Source organism: Phyllostomus hastatus, unplaced genomic scaffold, assembly GCF_019186645.2.
Source record: "Phyllostomus hastatus isolate PE091 unplaced genomic scaffold, TTU_PhHast_1.1 phas_contig_150, whole genome shotgun sequence".
Classification (NCBI taxonomy): domain Eukaryota; kingdom Metazoa; phylum Chordata; class Mammalia; order Chiroptera; family Phyllostomidae; genus Phyllostomus; species Phyllostomus hastatus.
This window is the reverse complement of record NW_025333611.1, coordinates 32200702-32221074: the sequence shown is the minus strand read 5'-3', so window position 1 is coordinate 32221074 and position 20373 is coordinate 32200702. Positions and strand designations below refer to the sequence as shown.

General features: G+C 47.0%; 1 protein-coding gene across 1 annotated transcript; it reads left to right on the top strand.

The window, feature by feature from the left end:
- Positions 1 to 3921: 3921 nt before the first annotated feature.
- TXNDC15 (thioredoxin domain containing 15) lies at positions 3922 to 20034 on the top strand. Its single transcript, XM_045820466.1, has 5 exons — positions 3922 to 4129; positions 14087 to 14571; positions 15976 to 16139; positions 18002 to 18132; positions 19635 to 20034. The coding sequence occupies exons 1-5, from the start codon at positions 4063 to 4065 to the stop codon at positions 19829 to 19831; spliced, it is 1044 nt and encodes a 347-aa protein (XP_045676422.1). The 5' UTR covers positions 3922 to 4062; the 3' UTR covers positions 19832 to 20034.
- Positions 20035 to 20373: the final 339 nt, after the last annotated feature.

The following is a 20373-nucleotide window of genomic DNA, read 5'->3' as shown; positions in this document are numbered from 1 at the left end:
AGCTTCACATGCCAGAACTCATACCCTTCCAGCTTTACTCAACTGCCATCGTGAGTTGGGGCAGGTGTGGCCCCAAGTCCTGGAGCCAATCATCTCCAAGCTCCCACGCAGGCGCTATAACTTGGGGGACCTGCCCCCCAGTTACGTCTTGGTGGGGAAGTTACTTCCATTCCTTTGGCTCTGAGCATGGCCACAGCTATTTAACATATCTAAGCGACCAGCCAAAGGCTATAGATATGTTAAATGACCACACCAGAGGTTAGCTGCAAGGCTGTTGCTATGAGAAACAGCTTTCAAAGGCCCTGCTCCACGTGTCCCTTCCCCCAGCCCACACCTGGGGAATGGGGGTGAAGACATCTTAAAATCTCCTGGACATCTTAAGTTCTGGACCCCATTTCAAATGCCTATTTGGGGTCCCCCCTCTTGGCTGCACCCTGTAACAAACTTACTTGCAGAACAGTATGTGGGATGGGGCATGCTATTGCTGCCATCTTTGGAAAATACACTTTGCCACAGTGATCAAAACGAAAGTAAATACTTGTCCACTGACATGAGAGGGAGGAAGAGAGAAAAAGAAGAGAGGTCCTCATGAGTCACCACATTAAAATAATCTAGGCAGCCCTGTCTGGTGTAGCTCAGTGGATTGAGCATGGGCCTGTGAAGCAAAAGGTTGCTGGTTCCATTCCGTCAGGGCATATGCTTGGGTTGCAAACCATGTCTCCAGTAGGGGCCACATGAGAGGCAACTACACGTTGATGTTTCTCTCCCTCTCTTCCCTTCTCTCAAAAAATAAATAAATGAAATCTAAAAAAAATCAATTGTGGAGGGTAACCTCAGTCTGTGAGGTCCTATGCTGTAAGAAAAAATAAAATTAAATAAATAATCTAGGCAAACATATTGAGAGGGACAAAAAACACCAGGAGTGCAAGTGTGTGGCTGTGCCTAACAGTCCCAACTATTACCAGCCTCTTGTAGGAACAGTCCCAGGCCCTATGGTGTTGGGGCAAAGAACTTATTTCAGCCAAAGGAAAGGGATAAGGTCAACTGTTACCCATCTCCCCTACCCCCCACAGAAAAAAAAACACTCGAAAATAAAATCAGTTTCAAGACAAGCTCAAAGGCAATTTTCTCCCCCAAAATAAGTGCATGTGGCACCTGGTGGTGGACAGCCAAACGTGCACTCTCCCCCGTTGACTGCAGTTACTGGGAAGTTCTTGAACGATGACGATCTCAACATCTGGGAGTGTACCTCTCCAAAGAGCCAACAAACACAGGGAGGGGAAGGACTCGGAAAAGAGGAAGACATAGTAACAGTAGGACATCCGTGTTGGAGTGTCTGGATAACTCAAATCAGCCTCCTTTTCATTAACCCTAAATCCCCTTACTTCTCTGTCCTATTGGCTTTTTGTGCACCTTCAAATTGGACATGGGGGAGGAACAGGGAGAGAGCGAGTTAACAAAGGAAACATTTGTAATTGCACTGTTGGGGGCGAGGGAGGAAGGTAGGGAGATGATGGCTGTAGTGATCAGCTCTAGAACCATGGGCCCTGTCACCCGTGTTGTCCATCATCTCAAATACTCCTGGAACTGCCTGAGAATTTATTACAGCAAAAGCATGCTGTCTGTCTGTCTATCTATCTATGTATGTTTAATCCTCACCCAAGGACATACTCACTGATTTTGGAGAGAGGGAAAGAAACATCAGTGCGAGAGAGAAACATCAATTGGTTGCCTCTTGCACATGCCCCGACGGGACCAAACCCACAACCCAGGCATGTGCCTTGATTGAGAATTGAACGTGCCACCTTTCAGCTTAAGGGATGATGCTCCGACCAACCTATTTAGAATATAAGAATCATCCACAGAGGCAGGTTGATGATGCAGCTTTCTGGTCCAACAATCTGGGATGGGCACAAGGGGACTATGGTTACTCTATGGCAACCCAGGTTCTTAACATTGTTATACTTACTATTGCTTTCATATAAAGATCTTTGAAATCTATTCGTTTTTTCAATCTCTTAAAGCAAGTTTGAAAGCCACACTCTTCACGTTGATTTAAAAGTTGCCTTCCTCTTTTCTAGGAGGCCTTCCCCCTATCTGCTGACAAGGGGGGTCCATCCTCTTTATTCCCCCACTGTGACTTTGCTCTGGGATGCACAGCCCTGTTCCTTGGCTGCACATCTCTCCTCCGTACCCATGCTTCCTCCACTCTGGGTCCCGTCCTAGCTGTATGCTCCAGGTGGCTTCATCTCCTGCAGGACCCACGCGCTAAACCTGAAATGCTCAGGAAAGGCCAGTGTGGTGGCCCTACAGACTCAGAGACTGTAATCACATAGGGTGGTATGAACATAAAAATTACTAACTAAAAGTGGATCATGGACAGTAGTCACATTCTAGGCCTGTAGCTTTCTTGACAAAGGTCAGTCTTCACCTTAAGTGAAAAAGACCCCTCGGGGCACACCCACTGCACCAGAGCATGAGATCACAGAACCCCCTCATGGTACCTTGTTTTCTACGTACCATCTCAGCGTGGTGAATATTACTCATTAACCAAAAGTATGTGTCTCCATTTCATTCTTGATCCAGTCTCACATTTCTTGGCTTTGCTTTCTCCTGACTCCCTAATCAACCACCAATGAATTTCATGTAACTCAACTTACCTTTCCTCCTTTTATTTTAATGTGTAAAAATATGAGGGGGGACCCCCAAGACCCAGGATTTATTTGTAAAAAATTGTACATTTATTCTTACATGTTTAAAATTCAATGACCTTTAAAGTACTCTCCATTTGACACAATATACCTACTGAGACTTTTTTCCCCACTAGTCAAAACAGTTTTTGAACTCATTGATTTTGACACCTTTTAGTGCTTCTGCTGTTTTTTTGTTTTACCTCTTCCACATGAGCAAAATGTTTCCCTGCCAGGACTTGTTTTCCTCTGGGGAAACAAAAAAGAAAAATGTTTTCAGGGGTAAGATTAAGTGAATAGGGGGGATTGGGCACGAGGGTTGTCTTTTTTTTTTTTTTTTTGTCAAAAACAAAAACTTCTGATCACTCAGCATGGTGTAGCCAGGTGTGCTTATAAATCACCCATCATGAAATGGGCCAATGTGCTGAGGCTTTAAAAAAAACAATTCACTGAAGCCAAAGGCAGCCTCTCACACCACTAGCTGGTACACTGATACAGATGGGTTACCAGAGCGCTCACCTAGCAGGAGAAGCCTTGCTACAAGGCTTACGACCCCTACAAGATAATTCCAGTTTCTCAGGGGTACCTCCCCTCATAAGCTGCAAAATTGCCATTCTGCAGAGCATTTTCTTAATCTGTTGAGATTTTGCTTTCTGGCAATTGTTGTCAATTTAGCTCAAATAGACTCATAAAAATTCTCTGTTGGTTTGGATGTTTCTTACGTCCACAAAACCAATTAAAGCCTCCTGCCCTGAGTAGACAGGTAGGGTTAAGACGGCCAGATGTAACAAATAAAATTAGGGGGCATTCAGTTACACTTGAAATTCATTATGTCTCTTACAGTAAAGACCTATTCGTTATTCCTGTGAAATTCAAACTTATCGGGGCATCCTGTACTCTACCCAGCAACCCCAGGTAGGGTAGCACCAGTAGAGCAGGAGCTTAGAGGGTTTGCAGTGGGGCACTGGAAGGAGGAGGCCTCCTGCCTTCCTGGCCCAACAATAAAGCACCCAGCAGGTGCAGTGTGTGCTGCCAGCAGCCAGGCCCCACCTAACCCCTGAGGAAAGCGGGCCACGGGTCTTTGCTGGAACCCCGCCCAGGAGATGGGGGCCAGAAAAGTTCCAGATGACCTGACACGTCTGGTGCTTGGCTCCCGAAGATCCCTGAGACCATTACGCAGGCCACAAACCAGAAGCAGGTCTCCCGACACCAAGATGGCGTGCGCTGCCAGCTCCCAAGATGGCGGCGCGGACCGCCCCGTGCTCGCGCACTGTACCCTATCGGCCCTCCTGCCTCTGAGAGCGCGTCTCGCGTTGCTGCGCGCCGCTTTCCCTTCGGTCTGGGTGGTGGTCCCCCGCCGCCGCCCGGCATCATGGGGCTCCTCCGCTGGTGGCTGGTACTGCTGTGGTTGCTGGAGTCTCCCGCCCGCAGCCAGGAGGGTGAGTGCGGGCTGGGACCGCGGTTGAGGGGCGTCAGGTGGACGTTCGCAAAATGACCGGGCCAAGCGGAGGATTGTCCGGCCGATGGTCTTTTACCTGCGCCAAGGCCCGCAACGCGTGCCTCGCCTCGCCTCTTGCGAACTCTTCTCCCCGCGTTGCCCCCACCTCGCTCCCCCGGTGGCCCCCTCCCGCGCGCGCGCACGCGGTCCTCAGTGGGGTCAACGGCTGGGCGGGGAGCCCCGGGTGTGACCCGGCCACTCTCAGGCCCCCTCAGCCGAAGACTGGCGGTCGGGAGTGACCATGTAGAAGCGCTTATCGGAGCACTTTGTTTTTCTGGGGAGCGCTTTGTTATTATGGTAATAATCATAACGAATAGCTGGCGTTTGTGCCGCCCTTACTGGGAGCCCCGAACCGCGCTGGCGCTTTCCATCCCTGCCTCATGTAGTCGCCCACCGTCCCCACGGGCCAGGCTTCGCTCGTGTATCGGTTTTACTGAAGGAGATGTCGAGCTCAGGGAGGCCAGGTCCTCTGCCCGGGTTTGCACTGCTGGAGAGTGGCCCAACTTGTCACTTTGACTTGCAAAGCCCGTGCGTTACTTTGCACCCAGCTCTACCACCTTCTTAAGAGGGCCACTCTTACCCAGGCCGGCCGCTCAGTGGGTTGGGTGTCGTCCCGCGTACCGAGGGGTTGAGGGTTCGATTCTTTTGAAAATTTTGTATTTTTTAAAGTATATTTTATTGATTATGCTATTATAGTTTTCCCAAGTTTTCCTCCTTTATCCCTCCTCCACACCCCAACCCTCCAGCATCGCGCACTCTTGAGGGTTGGATTCTTGATAGGGTTGCGGGTTGGTTGCGGGCCTGGGTTGCGGGTTGGTTCCAGTTGGGGGCCCATGAGAGGCAACCCATGGGTGTTTCTCACATCTATGTTTCTCTCCCTCTCTTCCCCTCTCTCTAAAATTAATGTGTATGTCCTCAGGTAAGGATTCAAAAAATAAATAAGGCCACTCTAGCTCAGGTCCCACCCCTCCTAGCCCCCACCCCAGGGTAACCTGCTGCTTGCTCTCTGGGCCCCTCAGGTGGGGGTGGGGCAGCCACCCTGGAGGCATTGCTGGTTCCAGCAGTGGAGTCCTTCCTCTGATTGCCTCTTCACTCCACTCTTTGCAGGCCTCTTGAAGTCCACACCCTTTAGTCTTGCTTGTCATTTAGAACAGTAATGGGCAGGTCTTTCCTTTGCCTGGGTGTCCTGGTGGAGGCAGGGCCGCTGGCTTGCTAAGCAGGGAGAGAAGGTTCAGGAATAGTAACATAACTACCATTAATGAAAGCACTCACTATGTGGCAGCTGCTGCGTTTGTGCTTTACAAACATCATCTTATTTAATCTTTATTAATTTTTTTAAATTTATTGATTTTAGAGAGAGAGAGAGGAAGGGAGAAGAAGAGAAACATCAATTTGTTGTTCCACTTATTATGCATTCACTGGTTGTTTCTTGTATGTGCCCTGACCTGTGACCTTGGCTATTGGGAGGATGCTCTAATCAATTGAGCTACCTGGCCAGGGCCTCTTACGTAATCTTTAAATGCATATGAAGTAGATGTTGTTATCGTCCCCATTTTATAGATGAGAAAGCTGAGACTCAGCATCAATAAAACTTTTGCCAACATGAAACAGCCAGAGTTGAGGGGCCACAATTCAAGCCCCGGGCCTGTCTGATTTCACAGTGAAAGGTCTGTACTGCCCTTCTGTCACTACAGTTAAACCCCAGCCTCAGAGAGGGGACAGCATGTGCTGGATATCTTCTGTTTGCCTCCCACATCGTTCTCAAGCCTTCTCCATCCTGCTCTGTACCGGGAGTGGCTGTCCTGTATGGTCTCTCCTGCCTTCTGTCTTCCCTTGGGTTGGAATGAGGGGAAAAAGTTGGGGTACCCATTCGCTTAGCTCCCTCCCTCAGCAGTTGTCACAGCTAGGCTGTGTCCCTCCACTGAAAGTCACAGCTTCTAGAAGTCTGTCCTTGCTGTTTCAAGGTTCTGTGACTGTTTCTGCCTCTGGCCTCAGAAGGAAGACCCCTGAGTGGTAACTGGCTTGCTGTCTGCTGTTACTGGTGCCGGAGTTCCTTACCATTGGTTGTGTTTTCCCTACACCCAGCCCCATGTTGGTGGTCCCTTTATTAAGCTTTCCTCAAATTGCCCAAGTTGAGTGTGCATTCTGTTTCTTGGCTGATTCAGGGGACTGACTTAGTGTTGCATTCAGTGAGTCTGCTTGGTAGTCAGGGCCATATTTCTTGTAGACCTGAGGATAACGCCAGCTGTGGGTGGCGGGGCGGTCATTGGTCACCATGGCTGGACCATGAATGGGGTGACAACCTAGGAACCTTCACCAGCTGGGTTTTTTTCAGGGTGGCTGAAAGTCCAAGGCTTTTTTAAAAAAATTATTTTTCTTTTTTTTAAAATTTTATTTATTTTTTAGAGGGAAGGGAGGGAGAAAGAGAGAGAGAGAGAAACATCAATGTGTGGTTGCTGGGGGTCATGGCCTGCAACCCAGACATGTACCCTGAATGGGAATCGAACCTGTGACACTTTGGTTCGCAGCCTGCGCTCAATCCACTGAGCTATGCCAGCCAGGGGAAAATTTTATTTTTCAATTAGTGTTTACATTCAGTTATTTTGTATTGGTTTCAGGTGTATAGCAGAGTGGTGAGACAGTCATATACTGTACAAAGAGGTCCCCCTGGTATGTCAGGTGCCCACCTGGCGCTGTACAGAGTTATTACAATATTACGGACTCTATTTCCTGTGCAGTGCTCTCCATCCCTGGGACCATTCTGTGACGACCAATGTGTAGGTCCCAATCCCTTCACCTTTTTCACCCTGTTGATTCCAAGGGTTTTTTTCTGTGAAGGACACCACTGGCAGATTAACAGCTGGAGACAGCAGCGCTGTGCAGGTGTCAAGGGACAGGAGGTGACTCCTGGCTTCGGTGCACCCAGGCCTGTCCTCGCTAGACAGGCAGCGAGCAGATTCGCACTGAGTGGCCTTCAGGTGCCACATGCTGTGCTGGGCACTGAGGGCATGACGCTGAGCCAGACGGAGAAGCAGGCCTGGCCTCCTGTCTGATGGGGAAGGCGGGCGTTAAATGATTATAAATAATTAAGTCAATTACAAGAGCGGAAATGCTTCAAGGGGAGTTCCGGGGCATTCCTCCGTGTTGTAATGGGAGGCCCCTCTGGTGTGAGGGCAAGGGAAGGTGAAGTTCACCTCACGAGGAGAAGTTCAGGGTGAGAGCCGAAGGATGAGTTGGATTGGCCAGAAGAGGGGGCAGAGGGCTTTCCTGGCAGAGAAACCACCCTCAGGGCAGCTCTGAGGAAGGAAGGGGCTGGAAGTGCCGGTGGCACCAGCCCAGGGTGTGCGGGCAGAGGCCGCATCATGAGGGGCCTGGTATCCAGGCTCCAGAGCTCAGACTCCTGCGCCGGCGGGTGGGTGTGGAACAGGCTTCAGCAGAGGAGCGACCCAGTCAGATTGATCTCTGACTTTCAGTTCCACGTGGGCCGCCGTGTGGAGCAGTGTCTGGAGGGGGAGATAGAGGGCCAGCCTCAGAGACCAGTTAGGTGACCGCAGCAGTTGTCTGGGTGAGAGACGGTTGTGGCCTGGTCTGAGGGGTGTCAGTGGGGATGGGAGAAGTGGGTGCATCCAGAATGTATTTAGCAGAGGAATTAATACAACTTAGTTACTGTGCCCTTCTGTCTCTTTGAATTGTAAACATCAATCATATCATCATCATCATCTCTATCATCACTGTGGCCATTTATGGAGTCCTACTATGTGCTAGGAACTGTGCACATCTGTTCTAATTTAATCTGCACAGTATCCCTGTGAATTTCTGTGTTTCACTGGTATTTTTGTACTCCCACATGTGGCTCCCCTGCCACAGAAGCCATTGTAAAAAGCCCCCCAAACCCCAAAACCCCTGGTGCTGGTAGGGAGCCTTCTGAGAAAAGCTGCACAGCGTGAAGGAGCTGGCCTAGGCCCGGGCTCCCTGGCAGAGTGGACGTGGTGCCCCCACCCTTGCTCTCCAGACCTCTTCCTTGCCAGTAATGCAATACTTTCCACTTATGGGCAGATCAAGCTGCACCCAGCTTTAGGGTCGGAAGCAGTCTCTTTTGAAAGTGCATTACCCTGGGATGGTTCAGTGGCTCTGGAACGGTAGGCCATTTCTGTCTCAGTGTGGAGCAATTCAGCAGTTTCTTTCTCCCAATACCTAAATGGAAACAACGGTCCCTGAGGCCATAAGGTTTTTTCCCTGGTCTGTACTGTCTACGTAAACATCTTCACAGGGAGGGAAAACTACAGTCCCGAATTTAAAATGCCAGCTGTCTGCATCACTCAGACCCCCTCTTGCTTTTCTCTGGGGGACAGCTGTCTGTTTTTTTGCTGAGGCTGATCAGGGAGAACCAGATTCTAATTTGTACCCTGATTTTTTTTTCTCCTGAGGTTCTCCTAGGATACTGGCATTCTCCGTTTACTTATTGGCCCTGGAATGTTGATTAGGTTCAGAGAGAGCAGATCTCTGCACAGCTGGGTCATTTGGGAGTCAGGCTGGCTCTCCAATTGCTCTCACCCTTTGTCCTTCTCCAGACTCCTCACCTCTCTGGCTTCGTTTCCTGCTTTGTCTTGTGGAGTGATGCAGCAAACACGTTAATTTGTTTGTTTGTTTGCTTGCTTTTCTGATTATTCAGGCAGCACATGTTCATCCAACAAAGGCTACAGAAAGACCTCCAATGTGGCGCCCATTCCCGCCAAATTTCAGAGTTCCCTGCACTGGCCCCCAGCCCTTTCTCCAGGTCATAGTGACAGAGGTGCTTGACCCTCTTCTGTCAAAGCCCCTCTTTGCTGCCCAAGCCCTGTACTTGGTCGTATCTAACCTATAGTGTTCCCTCTCCCTCCTGACATGCTCTCCCGTCAGCTCTATACATCCTTAAGTTTCTCCTATGTCGTAAAAACCAGAACAGAAACCTCCCTCAGCCCCTTGCCTGCCGGTAGCAACTACCCTGTTTTTCTTCTCCCCCTTCATTGCTGGACTTTCAGAAAGAATTGCATGTATTTATCCATGTAGTTACTATGTCCGGTGCTCCTCATTCTTTTGTGTGGACCCACATTTCCATATGTTACCATTTTTCTTCTGCTTGGAGGAGTTCCTTTAAAATTCTCATCATGAGATCTGCTGGTGATGAATTCTTTCATATTCTGTATGTGTGAAAAAATATTTATTTGCCTTTGTTTTTTGAAAGGTATTTTTGCTGGGTATAGAATTCTAGGCTTGTAGTTTTTTTTTCCCCCCCTTCTGGTACTTTATTTTCTTTACAGTACTTTATAGTTATCATTCTTTCAGATACTTTTTCTGTCCCTCCTCCCACCCTCACCTTTTACTTTCTTTCAGATACCCCAATTATCTGTACATAAGACCATTTTGAAATTGTCACACAGCTCACTGATGCTCTTATTTTTTTTTCCGAACACTTTCCCATTGCATGTTTCATTTGGATTGGTTCTGTTGTTGCTATGCCTTCACGTTCACTACCTTTTCTTCTGCAATGTTTCATCTGCAACTAATCCCATCCAGTGCAGTTTTCATTTGAGACATTGTAGTTGTCATCACTAGAAGTATAATTTGGTGTTTTAAAAAAATCTTATGTCTTTATATCTACTTAACTTTTTGACCTCCTGTTATACAGTTATAATTATGGCTTTAATATCTTTGTCTAATTCTTTTTTTAAAGATTGTATGTATGTATTTTTAGAGAGAGAGGAAGAGAGGGAGAAAGAGAGAAGCAAAGAATCATTGATGTGAGAGAGAAACATCAGTCAGTTGTGCTCCTTGCACACTCCTGACCAGGGACCAAACCTGCAACCCAGGCATGTGCCCTGACTAGGAATTGAACTGGGGACCTTTTGCTTTGTGGAATGACACCCAACCAACTGAGCTGTACTTGTCAGGGTCCTCGTCTAATCCGATATTGGTAAAAATTCTGGGTCACTTTCAGTTGGTTGATTATTCTCGTCATTCTGGGTCATTTTCCTGCTTCTTTGTTTGCCTGAAAATCATTGGTTGGATGCTAGAGATGAATTTTACCTTAATGGATATTTTAGTATCTCTATAAATGTTCTAGAGTCTTGTTCTGCAGAACAGTTAAGGTCAGCCTCTGAAAATTAAACTGCTGAAAACAATTCGATCCATGCTTTTAAAGTCTGTTAGATGGGAGCAGAGCTGTACTTACTCCAGGGTTAATTGTGCTCCACTACCGAGGTGAGTCCTTTTGTGTACTCCACCCAGTGCCCCATGAAATAGGAGGTTTTTCCGTCTAGCTGCTGGGTACAGGTACTGTTTCCAGGTCTGTGTGAATGTTGGATACTGTTGCCTCTAATCCTTTGGGGTGGTTCTTCCCCTGGCTTTGGAGAGTTTAGTCACATGCATGCACTGACCAGTACACCTGAGGGGTCCCTGTGCGTATCTCCGGAGTCCGTGCTCTGTAGCTCTTCCATCCTCAGAATTCTCCCCTGCAAACTCCAGCTTCCTTGATCTGCGCCCCTCAGCTCCATTTCCTCACCTCAGTGAGTCCACTGGGCTCCGCGTATGTCCCCTCCCCCACGCAGCGGTGGCGATGCCCTCAGACAGTAAGCTGTTTCAGCTGCAGGGCTCTCATTCGCTTGACTGTTTCTTGGGATCACTGGCCTTTTTGCTCGATGACTAGTCTTCTGAAACTGTTGTTTCACACATTTGACTGTTTTTTGGGTTACTTTAGGAGGAAGGGTAAATCTGGTCCCCAATATTCCATCTTAGCCAGAAATAGGATGTTTTTGAATCACTGAATGATCCTGCCAATCTCTATGGGAATATTCTTTAAGACCCTGTACAAGTGTGCATACCTTAGAAAGCTCCCAGACCCCTACCCAACTCTGAAGCTAGTTGGTCATTCATAATCTGGCAACATGCTACTGGCTTGGCTGAGCTCATTCCCCGGTGGTGGTTCCCCAGCCACAAGGCGAGCCTATGTGAGTGCAGCAGGGGCTCATTAGTTTGCTCTAGTTGGTGTCTGGCACGGGGTCTGGTAGCTGTTGTTGAGTCAATGAGGGTTGGAGAGCAGGAGTCTTTGTTATGGAGGTGAGTGCAGGTTGCTACATGGACATACAGGCCTGCCCGGGACTCTCCCCATACCCGAGCATGTTACCTAGGCCCCAGCTAGTGGCTCCAGAGTGGGAGGAGGGTTTTCCTTTTCTCCTTGCTGCCACTCCTGCGCTCCCACCCCGGCTCCACAGCTTGCTAGCTGCATGCCATGGGGCACTGTGCTGTACCTCTCTGCGCCTCACTTGGCCATCTGTTAAGTGGAGGCGATGGCCCTTGTCCCACCCATCACACAGAACTGTTATGACGTGTGCAACAATGCTTTGCCATAATAGAGTCTTCTATAGAGCCGTCATTATTTTCTTGGGTATTCTCATCAAACGAAATGTTAAAATGTTTGTATAATATTTTTACAATTGGATATATGTACTGAAATGCTTTTGTTTATAATTCACATGGCAAGTGGTGGGTTTTGCTTGAAGGTATGTATTTGTCCATTTATTTATTTTTGACTTAAAAATTATTTTTAAAAATTAATTTAAAATTTATTTTTTAAAATATATTTTATTGATTATGCTACTACAGTTGTCCCACTTTCCCCACTTCACTCCCCTCCACCCCCCCTCCCACCCGCATTCCCCCACTTTAGTTCATGTCCATGGGTTGTACATATAAGTTCTTTGGCTTCTACATTTCCCATACTATTCTTAACCTTCCCTGTCTATGTTCTACCTACCATTTATGCTACTTATTCTCTGTACCTTTTCCCCTCCATCCCCCTCCCACTCCCCTACTAATAAACCTCCATGTGATCTCCATTTCTGTGATACTGTTCATTTTAGTTGTTTGCTGAGTTTGTTTTTGTTTTTTTTAGATTCGGTTGTTAATAGTTATGAGTTTGTTGTAATTTTACTGTTCATATTTTTTGTCTTCCTTTTCTTAGATAAGTCCCTTTAACATTTCATATAATGAGGGCTTAGTGATGGTGAATTCCTTTAACTTGACCTTATCTGAGAAGCACTTTAACTGCCCTTCCATTCTAAATGAAAGCTTTGCTGGACAGAGTAATCTTGGATGTAGGTCCTTGCCTTTCATGACTTGGAATACTTCTTTCCAGCCCCTTCTTGCCTGCAAGGTCTCTTTTGAGAAATCAGCTGACAGTCTGATGGGAACTCCTTTGTAGGTAACTATCTCCTGTTGTCTTGCTGCTTTTAAGATTCTCTCTTTATCTTTAATGTTGGGTAATGTAATTATGATGTGCCTTGGAGTGTTCCTTCTTGGGTCCAACTTCTTTGGGATTTTCTGAGCTTCCTGGACTTCCTGGAAGTCTATTTCTGTTGCCAGATTGGGGAAGTTTTTCTCCATTATTTGTTCAAATAAGTTTTCAATTTGTTGCTCTTCCTCTTCTCCTTCTGGTACCCCTATAATTCAGATGTTGGAATGTTTAAAGATGTCCCAGAGGTTCCTAAGTCTTGCCTCATTTTTTTGAATTCTTGTTTCTTCATTCTGTTTTGGTTGAATGTTTCTTTCTTCCTTTTGCTCCAGACTGTTGATTCAAGTCCTGGTTTCCTTCCTGTCACTGTTGGTTCCCTGTAGATTTTTCATTTCACATAATGCAACCTTTATTGCTGCCTGGGTGTTTTTTGTGCTGTTGAAGTACCCAGTGAGTTCCTGGAGCATCCTGATTACCAGTGTTTTGAACTGTGCATCTGATAGGTTGGCTATCCCTTTCTCCCTTATTTGTATTTTTTCTGGAGCTTTGATCTGTTCTTTCATTTGGGCCGTTTTTTTTGCACCTTATGTAGTGAGGGGCGGAACCTTAGGTATTCACCAGGTGGGCAACTCACAACACTATGTTGTGATGCTGTATGTGGGGCAGGGATCCAAGAGGGAACAATGGCACTTGCTCTGCTTTCAGTCACTTCCCCTACTTCCCACAAGCAAGTTGGGCCCTTCTGGTGCTGATTCCCAGGTGGGTGGGTTTGTGTGTGTTCCAGGGTCTCTCCAACGAACTCTCCTGTGAGGCTGGGAGTTTTCTCCCGCTGCTGCCACAACCCCCACTGGTTGTTTTTAATCGGTGGTTTAAGGCTTTATTTCCCTGCGCTGGAGCCCTGGTTGCATGGTCTGTCTTACTCCCCAGGTGTTCCTCCTGGTATGTCTGCCCATGAATGTGGGACCGCTCGCTCCACAATCTGCCACTGTGCTGGGTCTGCCAGCCGCCAACTCGATGCGAGTTCTCTCTGCCTGCCTGTGCATCTCCGCCCCTCCTACTGGTCTGGATGGATATTTCTTATTTAACTCCTTGGTTGTCAGGCTTCCATACAATTTGATTTTCTGTCAGTTCTGGTTGATTTTAAATTTGTTGTTGTCCTTCTTTGGTTGTGTGAGGAGACACAGTGTATCTACCTACGCCTCCACCTTGGCTGGAAGTCCAAACTTTTATTTATTTTTATAGAGAGGGGGAGGGAGGGAGAAACAGAGGGAGAGCAACATGTGCAAGGGAAACACTGATTGGTTGCCTCTCACACACCCCTAACTGGGGACCTGGCCAGAGAGAGAGTAAGTCTGCAGCCTCAGTGTGTCGGGAGGCTGTTCTAACCCACTGAGCTACCTGCCCAGGGCTTGTCCTCTTACATATTTGGCGTTCATTAACCTAGCTCTTCCTTGAGGCTTTCTTCAGGGCCAGGAGAATGGTGGGGGGCTCTCTGGTAGTTTAATGGGAAGGATAGCTTTTTTTTTCTCTGTAGGGAGAATGTTGTATTTGAGGAGAACTGTAAATCTTTTGAGTTTACATGTTTGGAATCCAAATATGACTGAACATGCTGGCATGTTTCGGTTGCAGAGAAGAAACATGGTGACTTATGGTCAGAGGAGCAGCAGGCCCCCCCGCTCCACGTGGGGGCAGTGTACTTGAGTGAAGAGGAGCCTTCGCATAGCCTGATGGGCCCGGACACGTCAGCAGAAGAGGCCGGGGCAGTGCCGGGGCTGGACACTGAAGGTGACCACGTGGTGATGCTGTCTGTGGTTCCTGGGGAAGCCGAGGGCAAACAGAGCTCGGAGCCCAGCGACGGCACCTGCAGGGCTGGAGGAAACGAGGACTCGCGGTGCAGCCTCCGGGAGCACCTCTTTTCTCTGGATAGCGCTGGAGCCAACTTCCCGGACAGGGAAGAGGAGGATTACCCGGAGCCAGAAGCAGCCGAAGCCGACCCGGCCCCTGTCGAGGACTCCAATCACACTGACAGCCAGAAATCCCCCAAGGTCAACTGCGAGGAGAGAAACGTCACTGGAATAGAAAATTTCACCCTGAAAATTTTAAATATGTCACAAGTAAGAAAAAAATAACTTAGTGCTTTTCTCCTTTTCAGCACATTGATTTCATGATTCAGGATTCTCGATCAGCTTTCAAAAGGGGGTGGTAATCTTGATCGTGTTGTAAGTAGGATAGTGTTCAGTGGCTGAATCAGTGAGGATGGACTTGCCTCTCTGTGATCTTCGTAGGGAAAGGGGGAGAAATAACTAGTGTCTGTTACACTTTTGGGGGTAGTCTCACCACCAAGCCCCACGACAGAAGTCCCAGTGGACATCAGAATCGTAACAGAAGCCACTTAAAAAATCTGGATTTTGAATCCAGTGTTTATTCTTGAGTGACTGCTGAGACAGTTGTCCCAAACCAAGCCATGTGTTCCCAGCTAGTTGGGTAGACAGTGACTCCCCAGAGAATGCTCAGGTGATGAGGACTGGCAGTTTCCTGTTAGATACTTATGTCAGATGGCACAGGAATACAGGGAAGTCCGAGATCTGAAAGCTGTGACTGCTTCTTTTAAATGAGGGCAGGTAAGGTGTGTCGAGCACACATAACTCCTCTAAGAGCAGGGTCAGCCCTGGCCTCACACCCTGCCCTCAGGGCCTGGTCAGCACCGTGCAGAGCTCTGTGGGACCTGTCTCACAGGTGGGACAGGTGTCACACACATGACTAGGAGTGGCATGAAGGAGAGAGCACTTTAATATAAGCAGTCTGAGGGTGGTGGATGAAAGTTTTTTTGTTTATTTTCAGATTTTTAAAATTTATTTTTAGAGAGAGGGAAAGGAGGGAAGGAAGGGAGAGAAACTTCAGTGTGTGAGAGAAACATCAGTCATTTGGTTCTTGCACTCCCCCAACTGGGGACCTGGCCTGCAATCCAGGCATGTGCCCTGACTGGGAATTGAACCGGAGACCTTTTGGTTCACAGGCCAGCACTCAGTCGACTGAGCCACACCAGCCTGGACAGGCATGGTGCACTTTTGACTTGAACCAACCTTTGGCCAAATACATTGATCCAACTGCTTAGTATAGACTTGGATGTACTGAGATGATCGTTTGGGCCTGAGATCACAGTGCTTTCATAGTGTCATCAGATTGTGTGAAATGCAGAATTCAGGGCTGGGACGGTGGCCTGTACCCTGCGAGTATTTGAATGGAGAAATTATGAAAAATAGTTAAATGGCTATGTAGTAATATTAAGAAAGCTTAGAGGAAAGTTTGTAACTTGTCATTCGATAGTACTTTTCTGCTGATTGATGTGGATGCAATGGTTCAAAATACAGAAGGTTTTAAGGGGTACACTACAGTCCCCCTCCCACCCCTGCTCCTACCTCCTTTCCCCGGAGGCAGCGGTATTTCCTGTTTCCCGCGTGTCCTTCCAGAACAGGTACACTGACTGCCGACTTTAACTTTTGTTTCTTTTACTGCAGGACCTTATGGATTTTCTAGACCCCAATGGCAGCGATTGCACGCTAGTCCTGTTTTACACGCCTTGGTGCCGATTTTCTGCCAGTTTGGCTCCTCATTTTAACTCTCTGCCCCGGGCATTTCCAGCTCTTCATTTTTTGGCCCTGGATGCATCTCAGCATAGCAGGTATCTTCCCTTTGTTGGTCTCCGACTCATCCTTTGGGATGACAATGGCGGTTACTTGGAGGTGGTAATTAGTTCAGTGAAAAGCAGAGGAGGTAGGCGTGAGCTTTGCAGAGGGAAGGCAGGTGTGAGTGAGGAGTGAGGGGTGTCGACTGACTGAGGAAGCGGATGGCTGCCGTTCTGGAGGCCCCTTTTGAGGAAGGAGGGCTGTTTCCGTGAGGTGGAGGTGGCTCTGCCTGATGCCAGGGGAGGGGCCCGAGGACTTTCTAGGATCTTGGCCAGAATCAGTTAGCAGAATCAGATCATAAGTAGGATCTTCCTTTGTGACTTTCATCTACAGTGAAGGTCCCTAGCCCTGACAGCCCAACTCTTGGCACCCCAGTTCTATGTTTATTTACGATTTCTTTTTCTTTCTTTTTTCTTCTCTCTCTTCCTTTTCCTTTCTTACATTTATTTTTGCATGAATATTCCTTACTAGACATTCAATAAATTAATTCAGTGAATTAATTTAGCCTTTTAAAGTGACATTTACCCGTTTTATATTTCTTTTATATTGTCAAGTGGACTCTTGTCTTTTGTAAGTGCTCGGTAAGGTCAGTTCCTGAGGACCCCAGTGAGACGGGACACGTTTCCCCTCAGCCTCTGCCGGTGCCTGGGTTACTGGCGGCACGTGGCCCTCATGCTCTAGAGCAGACGCCCCTCAGCCACTCACAGCAGAGTGCTGTGTGTGAGCAAACGCAGGAAGTTGGGCGAGGGTCAGGTTGGTGATAGAAATGGAGTAAGACCTGATGACCTGTGCTCTGGGGACTTTTGGTGTGGGTGATTGCCAGTGTTGACCTGAAACTGCTCACGAAGAAGGAAACTGCCCGACAAATTAGTCATTCTCACCAGGGTGTCAGGGAAGTAGATCTAAGTGGCCTGGCCTAAGATAACAGGTTGATGGGAAGGATGGTCCAGCTCAATGTCCAGCTTTGACTGGGCCTCCCCACTGTCTCTAGGTCGGCAGGGGAGCTCCAGCACCTACTCAGAACTTTCTGGTTTGGGGTCTGGTACTTTGACCCCCACCACGTCCCCCATTCCCTGCAGGCTTTTATCACCTGCTTTGTTCTCTCATGTGCACGCATCCTTCTCTGCGTCCAGCATGGTGCCTTAATTATGGAGAAGACAGGATGCTTGTTCTCAGATGGATGGTGTGGGACGTGAGATTGTCTCCTGTTAATATTTAAGTTAAAGCATGTCTACGAAAGAAAAACCCTGATTATCCAACATCGCCATTTTACAATGGGGGTGGATGAGGCTTGAAGAGGAAAGGTGATCTGCAGGTTACACGGATTACCTGGTCCAGAGGCAGAACTGACGCTGACCCGAGGGTTCTGACTCAGAGCTCCACGCTGCTCTGTGTTACGAAAAGGTGGACAGAGCGGAGCCACGCAGGTCACATTGCTTCTCACTCATCCGCCCTAGTTGTGAGCTGCTGGTGTGTTTGTTAGATTATAAATCCCTTATTGCCATCTCACCAGACTGTGTTTCCCGTAAGTTGAATCTTTTATGAGGAGTGGAGTTGGGCATTCTGGAGAGTTTGAAATGCCTTCTGTCAAGTGAATTGACACTGTGCTTTGTCTCTGAGTTAGAAATTTTTGATCTGGAAGTTAGGGACTTATGCCCCCAACTGTGACCCCTGAGGAAAGAGGCCAGAAGTGGCAAGTCTAAAGTTTAAATATCAGGAACTCTATTCTGATGTTGTGTGGAGGTCAGAAACCTCTCTGCAATATCAGATCCTGTCTTGTTTATTGCCATCGATTCTCATATGGTCACTGTGTGAGAATGCCCGCTGTTAATTTGGGTTTTCTGACTTTCTCTCATAGCCTGTCTACCAGGTTTGGCACTGTAGCTGTTCCTAACATCTTGTTATTTCAAGGAGCGAAACCGATGGCTAGATTTAATCACACAGACCGAACACTGGAGACACTGAAGATCTTCATTTTTAATCAGACAGGTATGTAGAAGTGATGTGCTGTAAACGAAGACATTTTATTGCTGGGGGATGAGACTTCTGTGAGTTCTGATCCACTGTCACCCTAAGTGAAGGGGTCAAGATTGCTGTCACAGGCGAGACTCCTCTTCCAGTGCTCTGTTGTGAGCCTGCTGAACGGCTCCCAACCCACATGCCATGAGTTGGTAATTTTCGTATGATTAAAGACGCCTTTAAAAAAATGGAGTGCTTTATTCAGACAAAATTCTCATATCATGCACCTGTAGATACCTTTTTAAATCCATTTTTCATTCGAGTATAATATTTACACAGAAATACGCATCAGTCAGTAGTGAACTGGGTGATGAACTTTCACAAAGCGAACACCTTGGGTAACCAGTACTCAGATCCAGAAAGAGAACACTACCAGCCTCACCCACCCACCCCCCTGCCTGCCCCCAGCATTGCTGCTCCTGCCCTCCTCAGGGGGAACCACCATCTTGACTCCTGACATCATAGACTAGTGTGGCCTGTTTTTGAACTTTATATCAATGGAGACAAAGTATGGATTGTTTGGCTTATATAACTCCACATTATATCTGTGGGATCCATCTGCACTGTTGTGTATGGTTGTGTTATGTTTTTTGTTCCTGGATAGCATTCCATTTATTAATCCATTTGTAGATGCTATTTTAATTCCTTAGTATTTGCCAAACCAGATGGCCTTATTTTTCACTCTGTAAAAGTTTGAGCATTGTATATTGAAGAAATTTCCTTCATTAGGAAAGTCTGCTGCTCAAAAGCTTTAACACCTCAATAGTGAGCATCCATCTTCCTCCTGAAGCATAGTCCCTGGAAATAAATACAAATTATAACATACCTTCCATATATATGAAGTTGCATGTAATTACTTATATCTAACACTAAAGAACAAAGAGCTGAGTGACCTCATAGGAGAAGGCTTTGTACCAGGTGGTTAGCTATTTCAGGTCTTGCCATTCAGATTGATAATGGAGAGAGGGAGCTATTTTGTTCAATGTTCTAAAGAAAACATAGGATACAAATGAAATTGGTAATCACCGATCCCAATTGTTACTTGTGCTAACAATTCTTTTAGTAAATTCATTTAAAAAAAGAAAACCTCACCTGGTGAGGACATGTACGAGAAGCAACAAATGAATGCATAGATAAGTGGACCAACAAATTGATGTTTCTCTCTCACCCCACTTCCTCTCCCTCTAAAAATTAACAAATAAAAAGAGAACAAAAGACAGCTCTTAACATCTTATGAGCTCACAGAAATTCTAGTGTTTTAGTTTAGAGCAGCTGCACGGATTCCTGTTCCTTTGACGTGGTGGGAGAAGGCGAATTACAGACTCCACCGACAGGCGAGCAAGACCCATCCCGGATAGATCAGTGTGGCATTTAAGACTGCGCGTCATTTTGGGTGTCATGCAGAGTACTTCAGAAAGGTCTGCAGCGGGTGTGTTTTCCATCTGATTGGAAACAAGTGATTTCTATTGCAGGTATAGAAGCCAAGAAAAATGTGGTGGTAACTCAAGCTGACCAAGTGGGCCCTCTTCCCAGCACGACGACAAAAAACGTGGACTGGCTGCTCGTATTTTCCTTGTTCTTTTTAACTAGTTTTATAATGTATGCTACCATTCGAACTGAGAACATTCGGCGGCTAATTCCAGGACAAGAGCAGGAGCATGTGGAGTAGGGAGGCATTGAAGGAAGTTGGAAAGAGGAGTTTCAGTCCTTCGCTTCAGAAATTAATGCTGTGATTTCATAATGTTTTCACTCTCCAGTGAAGAGTCGACTTACAACTGCAGTCCAAGAATCATGCATTCGTTGAACTGTTAAATGTGTAAAAAATTATAAACTGGTGTTTTAACTAGTATTCCAGTAAAGCAATGCAAAATATCCAGTAGAATTCACTATTCTTGCTTTTACTACCAGAACATAATCCAGTATTTTTTAAAAAGATTTTATTTATTTTTCCCAGCCAGGGTACATGCCTGGGTTGCAGGCCATAACCCCCAGCAACTGCACATTGATGTTTCTCTCTCTCTCTCTCTATCTCCCTCCCTTCCCTCTCTAAAAAATAAATAAATAAATAAATAAATAAAAAGATTTTATTTATTTTTTTTAGACAGAAGGGGAGGGAGGGAGAAAGAGAGGGACAGAAACATCGATTGGTTGACTCTCACACACCCCCAAGCAGGTAACCCAGTATGTTAACGGAAGGATCCAGTTTGAAAC